This window comes from Syngnathus typhle, linkage group LG18, assembly GCF_033458585.1.
Source record: "Syngnathus typhle isolate RoL2023-S1 ecotype Sweden linkage group LG18, RoL_Styp_1.0, whole genome shotgun sequence".
NCBI classification, from domain to species: Eukaryota; Metazoa; Chordata; class Actinopteri; order Syngnathiformes; family Syngnathidae; genus Syngnathus; species Syngnathus typhle.
The window spans coordinates 8,595,545-8,610,736 of record NC_083755.1 but is presented as its reverse complement, the minus strand read 5'-3'; the positions used below and the strand labels follow the sequence as shown (position 1 = coordinate 8,610,736).

The 15,192-nt window shown below is 45.5% G+C and overlaps 1 protein-coding gene across 2 annotated transcripts; it reads right to left on the bottom strand.

The window, feature by feature from the left end:
- Window positions 1-1,444: 1,444 nt before the first annotated feature.
- Window positions 1,445-14,916, bottom strand: spag9b (sperm associated antigen 9b). 2 transcript variants are annotated; one of them, XM_061264927.1, is made up of 31 exons: window positions 14,293-14,916; window positions 12,050-12,170; window positions 11,289-11,359; window positions 11,027-11,127; window positions 9,807-9,954; window positions 9,297-9,347; window positions 8,754-9,138; window positions 8,590-8,677; window positions 8,318-8,442; window positions 7,841-7,898; window positions 7,631-7,783; window positions 7,502-7,559; window positions 7,295-7,425; window positions 7,171-7,227; window positions 5,987-6,166; window positions 5,787-5,919; window positions 5,626-5,709; window positions 5,402-5,563; window positions 5,165-5,336; window positions 4,887-5,090; window positions 4,704-4,824; window positions 4,512-4,646; window positions 4,354-4,434; window positions 4,204-4,271; window positions 3,990-4,138; window positions 3,739-3,910; window positions 3,556-3,669; window positions 3,319-3,498; window positions 3,109-3,228; window positions 2,782-2,967; window positions 1,445-2,523 (listed from the first exon to the last, which is right to left on the bottom strand). In XM_061264927.1, the coding sequence occupies exons 1-30, from the start codon at window positions 14,590-14,592 to the stop codon at window positions 2,852-2,854; spliced, it is 4,038 nt and encodes a 1,345-aa protein (XP_061120911.1). In that variant the 5' UTR covers window positions 14,593-14,916; the 3' UTR covers window positions 1,445-2,523; window positions 2,782-2,851. The 2 variants fall into 2 exon arrangements, with proteins under 2 accessions (XP_061120911.1, XP_061120912.1); XM_061264928.1 differs by lacking the exon at window positions 9,297-9,347 and having other exon boundaries at window positions 14,293-14,915.
- Window positions 14,917-15,192: the final 276 nt, after the last annotated feature.

The window sequence follows — 15,192 nt, the reverse complement described above, 5'->3', positions numbered from 1 at the left end:
CCTCCTCCACCAACGCTACCAAACACACACACACGCACGCACCAAAGTCTCGTCTCCGTGGAAACTGCTACCTCTCATTTCCATGCAAGATAATGTTTTCTGACTCATCCAACGCAATCAGCAGAATAACAGCAGACGTTATTTCGTTTAGAAGGTTGATTTTCAGCCAGGATTTTTTTGAATAGGTGGTCACGTACACTTCCATATATATCTGCTGCAGAAAACTAATAGCTTGAAGCTCATGCAGATTGATTCCATTTCTATTCTTTTTCTGTTTCCATTGCTCCACAGTGTCCTTCACGGCCGTTCTTTCTCACTCATAAATGTTTGATGCTGCCGTCAGCTGCTCTCCAATATTGTTTTGACAGTCTAGGGTTGCACCATTTAAAACGTTAAGTGGGAGGCTTTTAAAATGGTATTTTTGTTTCATCGTTCTCTCTGAATCCTGGACAACAAAAGATGTCAGAAGGCGCATTTTCTTTTCTAAACATGCTTCCATGTAGAGACACAGCTAGCACTTCCTGGCACCTGAGGACTCCCGGAGAGAGCCATATGTCTCTTTTGTCGTCAGAGCAACAATCTCCGTCTCCATCGTGCACTTCACTTTTATTATGCGGCAGGAGCAGAAGTCCAGACAAGTGGCCTGTAGGCACCACAGTTAACCCAACAAACAACCTCGTCAGCATTCTTACGTGAGTTGGCTGATTTATTCTGATACTATAATTTGTCCTATTCAGCTGAATGTGTCACTTCAGGTGTGCCCCAGGGCTCTATGCCGGGCCCCCTGCTTTTGGTCATCCGTCCAATTTTTGTGATTCTTTCATTGCTTGGTGGAAGACAAGCAGCTCTACTTCTCCTGCAAAGGCAACATTTGGCTTCCTCTGTCACTCGCCTGCTTATCAGAAGCTAACACCTGGTTCACCTCCAACATGGTTCAATTAAACAGTAACCAAAGCGCTCCTTGTTGGCACTAAATGATTACAGTTGACAGCTTCCCTATCTCTGTTGATTATGATTATTAGCCAGGCTTTTTTTTTTTTCTCTTCTGGCTGAAATGTGGCAGAAAATATCAATCTTCATCACTTCACTTGGTTCCAGTAAAAGGATAATTACACAATGTGAGCAGGTTTGGTATAATAGGATTTTTTATATATATGCACACACACACACAAGGCTAGAAGGGCTTTAGCGGGTCTCGAGATTTCTGATGGAGCTATAGCACACCCTAGCTCCCGTGATTGTCATTGATGCTGTTAGCAAAATGTTATCACCCACATAAACCTAATATGACACTCAAAATTCCTAAAATCAAGTGGGCTATGTAAGGAATCCTTCAATAAAGAAAAAAAATATGAAAGTATTGTAATCATAAAAACATACAATTCAGGTTATGGAAGAAAATGGAAGTGAGGCTGATCGAATTGAAAGCACCGAAGCAAAGTCATTCTGCTCACAAAATATTCTTTAATTGATTTTTTTAAAAACAAGTAAGGCAAGAGCTGCAGGAGTACAGTTGTGTATGAGTGGACTGCTAAGTCGGAACACAATCATTTTGCTTCTTAGCAGGGAGGAAGAAGACAAAGTGCTCAGTATCACAATGTGGCTGGATGAAGTTCCTTGACTATTTGAAGAAAACTTATTGCTCACCACTCTTCTCCCTGCAGATATTTTGCATAGCTCAGTAGTTTCCCCTTACTTACTACTTTCCAATTGGCAATAAGCCGTTTCATACGTACTAGATCATTTACACTGTACATTCGGAATTGCAAAGGCTCAATCATTAAAATAAATACTGACATGGCTAGACTGCAATTACATTTTTTTTGTATGCTGACGGCAGATCTGACCTTCTACCTTTTGTTAAATAAATTGCAAACTACAGAAACGTGTTTTGCTGTCATTCTACCACCACCCCCGTAAAAGAAGATAGAAAGTGAAATAAAAGTCAATATTTTGCGGAGGAAATATGAACATATTCCAGCTGCATTTCCAAACACTAAAATACATATTTACACTGCGATCGCTCTTAGAAAATACATTTGCAAAAAAGCAGAGGCTGATTTCGATTTCGTGAAAGGCGCCACCTCCTGACGAGACACGATTGTTAATCAAGCTTTGATTAATATAGTCCTTTGGTAGCAAACGCGACATTCGTTCGAGCCAAAAATAAATAGAAGCTGGGAAAAGCTTGTTTTCTTTCTGCTGTCGGACTTTGGATTTAAACCGTTCAACAAAACACAACAAATCGTGCATTAGTGTCAAAGCTGAGCTGTCAAAAACAAAAGCCTAAAAACTATTTTGTTTTTTTTTCCCCCCCTCTGCTGACAAACAAAAGTGACACTGCCCCCAACATTATTGCCAATCGTGCATTTTTCTATTCTTTTCTAAGTTCTCATGTAAACCATTCTCACGTCAGAACACGTTTCAATATTTCGAATGTCACACAAAAGGCACAGATTGGGGCTGCCTGGACTGGAATATGTGCTGCAGATTGAAATACTCGAAATAATAATCACCCATGTCCTGAAATGGGGGGGGGGGGGGGATTGGGGGTAATAAAAGACACATTTTTGGACATGAAAACATTTAAAAGCTTGTTTTCAGCTGTACATTATTGCCTATAGACTATTTCAAAGGAACGCAGCTATCATGACTTGCTTATTCTCCTCAAATGACTGGGGGGGGGGAGCTCAAATACATCTGCTGAATAAATAAATATTTCTTTTAGTATGAACTGGGGAGGAAAGGTTGCGGTCGATAACTGAAAGAAGAACCACTAACTTCTTATTGTTTGGCTTGGAAAACAAAGTGCTTGAGGCAGGTCGGAGGCTTCTCATTTGTCATCTTTGTCTCATTGGTTGTCCAGGACCTGCCAGACGATGAGGTGGCTGCGCTCAGCTACAGATACGGGGGAGTGAAGTTTCATTTGGGCATCCGCCCCTTCCGCCGCTTCCCCCTCCTCATCCCCTGGAGACGCCAAATCATGTCAAGTACTGAAAGGCTTCTCGCAGCGGAATTTAATACGAGATCAAACTCGATATTGATCAAACGGCCTGTGTTGAGCTTTGCAAAATAATAAAAAAATAAACATCTCGGCAACAAACTCACCCATCCTGAAGTCAATGTAGCCTTCTCCTCCACTCATTATCAACATGGACTTGGTTTCGTTTTGGGATGGGTCATCTGAGATCTTCTCATCACCGCTGGTTGTCGATGGAAGGCCATGACCTGAGGCATTCACAAACACAATGGCTGTAAATTTGTGGAACTCATTGCACGTCTCATTGAAATAAAATGGCAACCCAGATTTGTGTTTACCCGGGACGGCGGTGAAGAACTTAACGGCATCGCGATGTCCATGGAAACAGAGCTGGGCGTGGGCCATGGAGCAGTACGGAACAAATGTCCCTGCTGCTACTTTGTCACTGCTCTCGTCACCGTAGACGCAAACGGCGTCGCCTTCCTGGTTATCTGCTCCTTTGGTTAGTTTGTTGGCGGCTAAAACCAAAACAAGGTTACCAGGGCAATAAAATCCGTTTGAAATGTCCTACTCACTTTCTACTAGAGGGATTGAAATGATGACTCCATTTCCGGTACCGATCCACAGACGATTACATGACACCATGAGAGCCGTGATGCGCACAAATGAGAAGCCAAGTTTCCCCGTACCTAAGAAAAAAAAAATCATTAGAAAGGCTTTCAAGGATGACCTGCAGCTATCGAAGCCAATCAACCGACCCAACATCTTGCTGACGTAAGGCTCAATGTCCACATCCTGTAGGTGCTGGAAAGTGTGGGCGTGGAAGAGCCTGAGCGTGGAGTCCAGCCTGATGGACACCCAGATGCCGTCGCCGTCCCACGCCAACTGACGGACCTGGCTCTCTTTACGGGGGTGGGCGTCAAATGTCTTCTGCGGGGGGCCAAATTAGCAAATAATCAGGTGCCGTGTCCAAAAAAAATAGATATATAGTGACGTTCCGAAACTTGACCTCAATCTTCATGGCTTTGGGCTGCACCACAACGATCTTATTTCTGAAACCGCACCACACCTTGTCGTGTACCACCGTCATGCAGCGGATGGAGTAGTGAGGTTTCCCCAAGTCCAGCAGGTGGTAGTTGCTCAGATCCCACTGTCCATCTGGAACATCAACAAAATGGAAGTCCACCTGATTTTACCCATGGAATCGGATGTCCGCCGCTCACCAGCTCCCCGATGGAAGATGGCCAAGGTGCCGTCGGACAGGCCGACCAGGACGCGCCCTTTCACGTGTCTGCAGGAGGGAGAGAGGGAAAACCACGTCACAAGACTGAACTTCTCGCTGATCCAAGCAGTAGTTATGGAAATCCACTCACACGATGCCGAGTACTGAGTCTTTCAGCTTTACGGAATGGAGACATTTCTTCCACTGTGCCACCGATGAGTGGACATACACACTGGGAGGGGGGGGGGTTGAATTCAATATGGATTTTTTTTTTTGCTCAGAAAATCAAACGATATAATTGATTGTCACCATCCGTTCTGTGCCCCCAGCCACATCGTGGGGAGGACGCTGCTCATCTTCTGAGCCTCTTCTCTGGTCAGATCTTGCTCCTCAGCCGTGGCGTTTGAACTCGTGCCAGCTTTGACAAGGTCACCGCCGCACTCTCTACAAAGTGGAGGAATCATGATTTGGGGGAATGACATTTCAGCAGTTCAACATTACCTCTGAGAGTCGTCGGCAAAATCCTCTGCTGTCTGCTGCAGCCCCAAAGGATCCGTGAAGACGTGTTCACTGTACACGCCGGCTTTGGGACTAGCGGAGCCTTCGCTCTCTTCAGTGCCCTCTGCAAGAGTCACACGAGTTAGTCAAGAGGACTCGCCGTTGGAAAATGCTGACACGTCTTACGGGTTTCTCCGTTTTCTTTGCCTGCCGTCTGAGGGACGGCCGTCGCTCCCTCGGCCGTACAGCCCACGACGGTGATGCCTCCGAGCACGCTGTCGCAGCCTGATGCGCTGCCGCCGCTGTCGGACGAAAAGGCCTTTTTGGTCGGCGCCGACTCTGAACTCCAGGTTAGTTCTTCACCTGCTGGATAGTCTGTCTCTCTCGCGCCTGAAAAAGGTGTCGTTTTTTTTAGATCTATATCTGATTGCGATCTTTTTGGAGTTGTATGAAAAGACTCAGACCTGGAACACTGGTGATACAAAGGACATGTGCATCACACACAAAAAAGCTCTCCAGGATCATTCCAGGCTGGTTGGCATCAATGACAAGAGCTTTGGTCGACGACTGGGTGCTGGTACAAATCCACACCGAGGACGACAGGTCGTCGTGCTGTCGCAGTTCTTTTTGCTGTTCCTGTCGAGGTGCGCGTGTCTCAGTTGATTGTTTTTGCAAAATAGCATCAGTGCAACCACTCTGACCTTGAGTTCTTGATCGAGTTTTTCCAGGCTGCTCTGAGACCCTATTTTCTTTTTGGGGCTCTCTGGTCCTGCTACGTTGCTATAAAACACACTGGCCCCGACAATGGAGCCCCCATCTCTGGTTTTCCCTCCGGATAAATGGACGCCGGCAGCGCACCACAGCTGAAGCACAGACAGGTCACACAATGGAATGTAAAGGAGAAGATGGAATCTTCTCAACATACCTTCATGGAGGCATCTTTCTCATCCAAAGGTCGAAGGAAAACCGGAACGGGTAGATGCTTGGTCTTCTCTTGACCGCCGTTGTTCTGTGAGAAGAAAATGACATAGGCTCGTTCTTCGCCAAGAAGAAGAGGAAGAAACCAAAATGAATGTTTCTACTTACTTTGTGCTTCTTGGGCAGGCTCCAGCCATAAGCCTGCACTCTCCCCTCTTCCTCTTTCTGCACATGGGCTTTAACCTGCTGATACTGTGCTCGCTTCTGTTCTCGCCTGGACACCATGTTGTCCACTGGCAATCTGTGAGGCACACCACCATTTTGTGATCCGCGTCAAACGAATCATCGGTCGTTTGCGACGGACTCACTCCTCGTTGAGGAAATCAAAGGCTTTGCTCTTGTCGCTGGGCAGTTGCTGCAAGGCGCTGCTCCTTTTCTTGACCGAAGGTTGAATGTGCGAGGTGGGTGCGTTGTACTTCACGTTGACCGGCGCTTCGGCCGCGGGTTTCTTCGAGGCGCCGCCCGAGGAACTGAACAAACGGCTGAAACTGGAGTTGTAAGGGCCGGCCGGGGAAGGGGAAGGGAGGGAAGGAGGGAGATAGAGAGCACACAGACAAACATATAGAGGGATGGACACAAGCAGTGGCTCCAGCAGAGGGTTTGAGGAGGGCTTGAGCGTTTCAAAGATGACGACTAATTGTTTGCATGCAAGCCTCCCTAAAGTTAAAATGTACAAATACGGCATTGCGTACACGAGCAAAACACAAAACAGAAGAGCGTGGTGTGAAAAAGTTAGTCTTCTGCCTTGATTTGGACATTAGTGCGAAGCAACACTGAACAAAAACACATTCCCCCTCCTCCCCCTAAATTGTTAGCGTTGTCTCACTTATCTGGCTTTAAAATAGCATTTTGTTTTTACGAGAGCCGGTTATATCGTTAATTGGCGTAACAGGTTAATTGTTTCTGTGTATAGGCCACGCCCACTCACACCTCACAGGTTAGATTGCGTTCACAAACTTATCCTGCGACATCCCGTCAGCCTAAGTCCGTTAAATAGCGGTTAGCGCGCTCAAATCTAGAACCGTAATGTCTGCCATTGGAACTCAGACATGTCCCAACATACCGCCTGTGCAGACACACACAACATCAGGCAGATTATAAAAGGAATACACAACAGGAAGGGGGAATAGTCGCATCATCAGAAGTCAGTCCCCTACTATGGATTCCTTTAGTCTTAAATATGCAGAACACACCAAAGTCATGCCAACAAAGAAGAGCCTGACTTGACTTCCTCCAGTGTTACTATTCGACTGCCATGATGGTTCTTTTGACCAGTTTTGAACGGAGACCTAACAAAACCACTGCGCAGGCTTTTCCTCAGTTGAGATGTTTTAGGAACACAGCAGCATTTCACGGATTTACCTACCTACTGGAGAACCCCCCCACCCCATACAACATGGAATACAAAGCAACAGAAAGAACGTCAACAAAAAAAAAAAGACAGAGACCACAATGACTGGTAGTTGAGTCAACGCAAATGGAGGGAACTCACAACTGCCAGAGACTGGATTTCTTCTTCTCGGGAAGTACTGGGTTCTCCTTTGATGCCCTGAGGAAAAGAATAAGATTCCAAAAATAAAATGATCAGGGTCAACCAGATCCATCTTTGATCTTACCTTATCATCTCTGTCCATCTGACAGCCTCTTGCAGCTCCATCAGCCTCTCCTTATACTGGTTCCTCTCCATCAGGACTCTGGCCATTTCCACCCGAGTGAAGCGTTTCCTCTGGGCTGTGGGCACGTCGCTCTGTACAAGCAACACCAATGTTGACGTCATGGATGCTTTCTTCTTCGTACTGCGTATTACGTCGGCAACGACTCACGTCATCTTCGTTCTCGGTCTTGGATGCGTGTTTGCTGTTGTCGAGTTCAGCTCGAACTCTAAAGAGAAGGACGTGTTGTCGACATCAAATGTACGTTGTGAAGCCAAATAGAATTGTACAATGACACACTTCTTCAGTTGGTCTTCTAAATCCTTATTCTTCTCCTCAAGTCTGATCTTGACCTGTGTCACGGCGTCAAGCTCTCCTTGTAGGACCTCCTTCTCACAGGACAGCTCGTCCATTCGAGCAATCAGGTCATTCTTAACCACATTTAGGGCATTTCTGAAAATAAACAGGGATTTACTTTTAAAACTCTCACCGGGGTCGAAACTTACTAACTTTGTCTCGAGAAGTTGAGTATTCTCCTGGATAAGATGTTCCACTTCACGACCCATACCTTCAAAAAAAAAAAAATCACATTGATATGTATTTTATGCATTTATCTAGTTTGAAAAAAAAAAAGACATATTGACAAAAGCGTTTGACATCTATACTAGACTCTGTCTTACCTAAAAAGTTGTAGTCTGAGATTCACACATTGATAGTTGCGGATTAGAATTTGAAAGGTTATTATTAGTCTCATTGTAAACTTGACTAGACTTTCTAGTCTAAAAAAAAAAAATCACAATTTCACCACTAGAATCACCAATACAGAAAAAAAAATCTAAAGCTAAGGTTTAATCGTGAAAAAAGATCTATTATTACCAGAAAAGTCATCTGTCAGGTTGACAAAGCCCAGCAGCCAACAAAAAGCAATTGATGAAAATGATGTGAGGAGGTCATTGCTAACTATCTGGAATGAGCACGGTTGATTACCTAAAAGGTCTGCTCCTTCATCCACATCTCCTATGTAGTCGTTTCCTGCAGAGGACAGCTCCTCGAACAGGGAGTCTGTGTTCCGGTCGAATGCTAGATTCTCCACGCCGCCTTTAGTGGGGGTGCTGGACACATGAAATAAAACACACAAAGGTGTCTGGCTAAAATCATCTATCTTTGTTCCTGCTTTGTTCTTTGTCTTAATCGCATTTCTCACTCAGCTGATTTTCAAAATGAGAAGAAATAGGGTGTGACTTTCAGCTGTCCTGTACCTCGTTCCTTGGCAGCCATGGAGGTCCATGTCCAGCTCAGGAGTGGACTCTATAATGGCCAAGACTTCAGACTTTTCCAGATTGTTTTCTAATCCAAACAGCAGGGAAACATCAGGGTTGAGTTGAGCATTTGTCAAATGTGTGTCCATATTGTTCGTGCTGACCGTTGCATTCGTGGGCCACAGCTGCCGCTTCCTGATTCTCCTGTTGTACTTGCATGCTTGAAATGTTCTTACTGTTGCAGTCCAGATTCTTGTCCAGGCCACCGCGTTCCTGCGGCGTAACTCCGGTTTCCCAGGCAACGGGAGACCCAGAATGACTCACTGCGACGGATGAAGGGCTCGTATCGCTACACGCCACGCCGCGGTGGGACGGCGATGATGATGATGATGTCGCCGAAGTTTGACAGTCACCAGTCTCCATCGGAGGTGTTTGGGATGCTCCGCCTTGTGATGATGAGGAGGAGGAGGGAATCTGTTTGGAGACACCTCCCTGCTTGGTTGGAGAGCTGGATTTGGATCCTTCGTGGCTTGTGTTGGCCAGTTCATCCTTAAGTACACAGAATTGAGGAAATGATTGCTTTGGAATGAGTTCATTGTGTGCGTTGGGTAAACTCCAAACTTCCTATGTCCGCGCCGTTAGTAAGAGTAAATCACACGTTTGCCTCGACAATGTTTTTCACTGCACACACGCACACACTTTTCTACCTGATCAGACTTCTCATTCGGTAATTTGAACGTTCCACTTTGGACGTCAAACTAGTTCATAAACAAGAACAAACAGCACAGTCATGGAGTTGAATGTGTGGAATAGTCCATCATTTGAAAAATAAGAACAAAAATTCTCAATGATTACATGGCGGGACTGTATTCCATCAATGAGTCCAACAGATTTGAAGACCAAACTTTTCTCGATATAATGCAATGGAGCAAGTCATTTATATTCATGCCGTGTGGTTCCTAACGGCAACAATGTCAAGACTCTGTCCTTCTTTCCTTCCCTCCCTGAATGGCAGCGTTTTCTGCACTTACTGGGCTTCAGGCCACCGAGTTACAACACAAGCTGTTCAATATTCTACACACCCCGAGATTCTTTTCTAAAACAAAAGTAAGAAAAGAGCTCACATTTAATTACATCCCAAAAAAATTCAACCCTACATTTGAATTGAACAAAATTCGACAACATTTTCAAAATATGACGTGCACGGCGGCCCATACCTTAAGGCTGGTGTTAGACCTTGGGTGGCTGAGGTTGTTAGCTCTCCAAGGTTCAGCGTGAACCTCCACGGGCTCCCTGTGGAGGTCAGTGCCCGTGCCATCAATCCCTGGGACCGGAAAGATGCCCATGGAAACGGGACGATCCTTCCTAGATACACAATGGCAAGAGCGAGAAACAGAACATTAATCAGAGACCCCAGAAATATTTTTATTATTAAAACAGGTGCTAGAAAGAAAAAAAAGGGGAGATTCAGACTTTACGTTTATTGACATCTCGGATTAAACATCATGGCAACATTTTGTTGATCAGTGACTATTTTTTTTGGTGTCTGCGACTCGATGTTAGCGCTTATGCCTTCGTAAAAATCGGAAGCCCAGAAATGTTGGTGGTCAGGACCTCACTAAAATGTACCTTCTGTGCCGCTGTATGGAAGGTAAAGCTGGCAGGGCAGGTAAGCTACCAGTAGCGACCAGCAGCAGCACTGACAGAGACACCAGCACGGCAGAGTTGATGACCACCGCTCCCCCGACAAAGCCAAAAACAAAAAGCAGCATACGCCCGGGGCTCATGGCCCCACGTCTCAATGAAGCCAAAAATGTTTGGGGGGGGGGGGGGATGAAGCTGTCAGCTATAGGTGCCACACAACTGTATAGCCTAGCCTTGCTTGTAGCAGAAAGGAGCAGGTAGCAGTAACAAAAAGAGAACTTCAGTAGCAGAACATCGGACAGAGAGGAAAGAATAGAATCCTGGTTCACTCCGCCGCCACCGTCATCCAATCTGTTTGTGTTGCTCTGTCGCTTCCTGTCCTCTGCCGAGATGTGACACAGCAGGCACTGTGCGGTACAAAACGCTCCGTCGTTCTCTCTCTCTCTCTCTCTCTCTTTCTGTCTGTCAGATGCTGAGGCAGCCTGCTCCATATGCCTGGCTTCACTACCCCAGAGTAATCCCTTTGAGTGTGGCGGAGAGGATTTGGGTCGTGAACGGAAATTTGATTAGACGCACACAATTGGGGGATGTTATTTTTGGCTCTGATGCATGTTCAATACACCATTTATTGGATTTTTTTTTTTTTTTTCTGATTTGCAACGAAAGGCTTTCCTGCAAAAATCGGCCCGTCGTAATGGGCGGTTGATCGGAGCGCCACTAAAATACAATACATACGCACAAGACTATATGAGAAGTGACATTATGAACGACTGACCACAAAGTTCCACCTTACCGCATTCGAGCAGATGCGCTTGTGCCCGAATCTGAGGGCTCCACCGTGACGGTATGCTGGTGTTTGGTTCGCTCCAAGTGCTCCATGTAACTGTGGATCATCTGCAAGGTCAAATAGAATATCAAATAAATATGTTATATTTTGTACGGTAGATGAGGCTTGATTTTTCCCCCACCTATTTAATTATTCGGAGGGTGTCGGCTTGCATAATGAGAACATAAGATTCCGAAAGAAGTAGTTTGAAATTAAACTCATGGAATACCTCCGTGTGTCTCTGGTGGAGGGCATTGTATTCCTTCTTGAGATCCGCTTCCCTCTCTTCAAATCTGTTGACTACACCGAAAAAAGAAAAACAAAGCGGATAGGATTCATCCGTTTGGGAAAACATGGGAAAGGAGTGAGAAGAAAGTCAGTGTGGTTAAGCTGCTGCTTTGACAGCTCATGACCACAAGGGGGCGCTCCATGACCATGTATTTTTTTTTTTACCTTTGTCAAAATAATCCCAATCATTTAACAAAGGAATTCATTTTGATGTATCTATATTTAGTCATTAGGGATCAATCAAGCAACATGTTTGTCAAGAAAAAAATGATTTGCTAAATTAAAACAAAAGACTTGTGCCTAATAGTGATTGGACCGCACTCTAATACGCATGTTGATTGAGCACATACTGCTCCTAATTCTGCCAGCAAATAGAATCTAGGTCAAGTGAAACTCCAAAAGTAGGAGAAGCTGCAATATGCAAAGCAAAATAGATACGGCCACTTGTCAACGTTTCTCAAACCTTGACGGTAAACAAACAAGCGGTCGGTCGGTCGGTCACGCGCCGTCAACCAGGCGGCAGTCATGCAAGCATCACGAGGGCTTTTGCTTGACGGCCCGGGATGATTATCTCGCCGGAACTCTGAAACTCGTCTCGCCCTTTCTTACGAATCGGTCCGTCTTTAGAGAAGCGTCCATTGAAATAGATTTGAAAAGAGTCGACAATGGAGCTTGTGTGCGCGTAAGCACATCACACCTTACTTTGATCGGCGTAGTTTCTCGCTTTGAGCTCCATCTGACGCGAGCGCGACTCCAGAGTGACCACTCGGCTCTGGAGCTCCTTCCTCTCCCCGTCCAGGGAGTCTTCGTTGGCGATGTACCTCTGCGGATGAAGGAGAAAACAAAGCGTTGACGTCACGAGCTGCTTCCTTTCAGATGGCTCCGTGAATGTAATCAATCGACATTGTTTAGTTGAATCAGTGGCATGCTTATGGTTTTGCCAAAGTAACATTGCAAATAATAAGAACGTCAAAATCAAGTGCGCGATTGGACCGGGTATTGAATCGTGAACTTTTGAACGGAATTTTTTCATGCAGTCTTGTGATGCCGGCCTTCTATTCATATGACGGCCGTTGTGACCTCGTGGAGCTTGTGATCGGCAAACAGATGAGGATCACCCCATGACAAGCGGCCTCTTGTGAAAATATTGTTTTGTTCCCCCTCACTGAAGTCTTTCTCAAAGCTGTTCCTTTAAGATTCCCCGCGCACTCGAACGTGTCCGTTTCACCCCTGCGGCTTATCATATGACAAAGAAAGGAAAGTGGACCAGAACATGGCTTTCCCCCGTCGACTGTCACGCACAACGCTTCTTTTGTCACCGAGGTCCGATACGCGAGTGACTTGAGCGCAAGTGTATGAATGCAAGCAAAAGACACAGGGCGCCACTGTAGCGGCTCGCCATTGACGGGCTGGAATGAACTGGCTTTGTTTGGGGACATGTCTTGCTCGCTGTTGGGGCCTTCAGGAGTCCAGGAAAGTGCCTCCTGGTAGCATGGCTTAGATCAGCATGACTAACTCGTGACGGAAAATGTGATTTTTGCAACAACGAGTCACATTCTGCTCATTTTGGACTTCCAATTCAAATGTGTTTCTTATTCTGCACTGTGCATTGGTTGAGCGTCTCTTGAAGGTCAGCAGACAGCGGCCTCTGACTGGACAAAAGAAGTAAGGGAAGTCCTTGTTTTTCCCCAAAGAATTTCCTGCCTTGCCTTTTCCTCCGCTGTTGAGATCAACCTAGGGCTTGGAGCAGTGACAAGGGGGATTTGGCTCCAATAATGAAGTCGATATTATTGGCTTGAATGTCATTAATGAGAAGATTAGTAACAAAGTTGTGCTATTTGCTCCATTTGATTTGCTTTAGTGTGTTTAAAAGTACACACTGATCCCATGATAGCGCTGCAACATTGCCAACTTTTCGACAATTGGTGCCGCATCGTGAAAAAACAGGGACTTATGCAAAAGGAGCCGTTTGGCTTCAGACAATTCCGTGAATGGATCGCTACAATAACATAGCGGCTAAATTTAGAGTCATGCCCGAGCAACAGATATTTCTCACTCTGATGCCAGAAAGAACGGGCTTGTCAATCTTACCTGACATTCTGGGGTCAAAGGTTGAACTTACAAGCTTGAGGAACTCATGACAAGACCAAAAGGTCACAATACTCCACCGTGACCTGCTGCTCTCGTCATTCAACGTGGGGAAACATTCGGACAAATCATTCTGGTAATGTTCCACCGTGGTGGATACGGACAGAAGGTACATCTGCAATTGTGAGAGGGTTACACGTGACCCAATTGTGCACAACTTAATGTTGCATCATGAGCCCTGAAGCCTTATTAGGTGACTTCATTTACATGACAAAAGGGGGAATGGTCCGGCTACAAACACTGGGCGGACAAGTTCTCCGTGAACCTTTCGCTGTCATGGCTTCTGCACACACGAATTGTTTTCTTAAGAATAAAACAAACAAATGGCTTAAATGCTTGCATGAGTGGAAGAAATTCACTTAACTGGGGGAAACCACAAGATCTCACAACAGAACAGCAGTCCGGTGCCGTGGATTCAATTTGCACAATGTGGATTTTTGGTGGCTTTTCATTGTTTTCCATGACAGACAGTGGTTGATCGTGTAATGCAAAGAAGTTCTGCATGAGAATCATATAATTAAATATATTTTTAACAAACAACAAAAAATACAACATTTTAAAATGGCTCTAAAAACTAACTGATTTAGGATCATGACTTTTATTATGGCCGATGAAAACTTTTTGGTGCAATTAGTTAATGCTTATTCAATAGTGGCTGTCCAGTTTGGTAGTTATTTTCCACCGCTAAAACAGATTTAATTGAAATTATAGTGCTTATGATTGATATTAATTTCGACAAATATTTGAATAATCGGCCAAATTGCGGTGGGAAATCAGAGTATGTTGTGCAAACGCACCTCTTCAATGTGCTTCCTCAGCGACTTCTCTCGTTCGTACTGGGTGACAAGTTGCTCGTTGTCCTCCTTCAGAAGTTCCAGCTCCACTTCGTGCTCTTGGTTGACAGCGAACACCGAGTCCAAGTTCTCCAGCACGGCAACAACAAGCGGCATCAACTCCTTCACCACGTCCTCGTCGTACTTGGCGATGAGCCGCTCGAACTCACGATATATGGAACCGGCTAAACCGGAGACCCGATCGGACATCATGGTGGAGTTGCAGGAGTCATCCTGGTAGAGGACGACGTCGTCCAACTCCATTTTACGCCCGTGATTCGCACACTTCTTCCCCCGGCTAATATGAGTGAGCTAGCCGCGAGCTTCGGATTGACGTCCGTCCGGAGGCTGTTCGCCTTGTTAGTCTCGAAGCAGTAGATGTTTTTAAAGCATAGCGCAAGGGTTGTGCGCCTCAACGTCGTGGGGAAAAGTTTCACTTCCCCGATCTTTCCTCCGGTTGACTTTAAGAGTTTTGCTAGCCCCCGTTGTTGTTGTTGTTGTTAGCAGTCGTGAAAAGACTTTACTTGGCTCCTGATTAGTTTCACTGTCCAACAGATGAGCTCCTGCTGCTGCGTTTAAGGGTAATCGGAAAGACTACAACGTTGGGAACTTTGCCAATCCGCAAGCGAGTACGCACGGTTTTATTATGATTTCAGAGGGCCAAATTATTATAACGTAATTAATGATAGTTTACATTCAAGCTAAATCGTAAGTGAACGTACTGAAAGGGCGTATTCGACTTGGTAAGAGTAAAGAAGTTTGAATTCACGAGGATTTTGAACACCTCATGTGTTGGGGAAGGTCCGTCGCTGTGACGTCATTCTGAACCGGGATGGAGTCAGAACTGGAGCTAATCCTCAATGA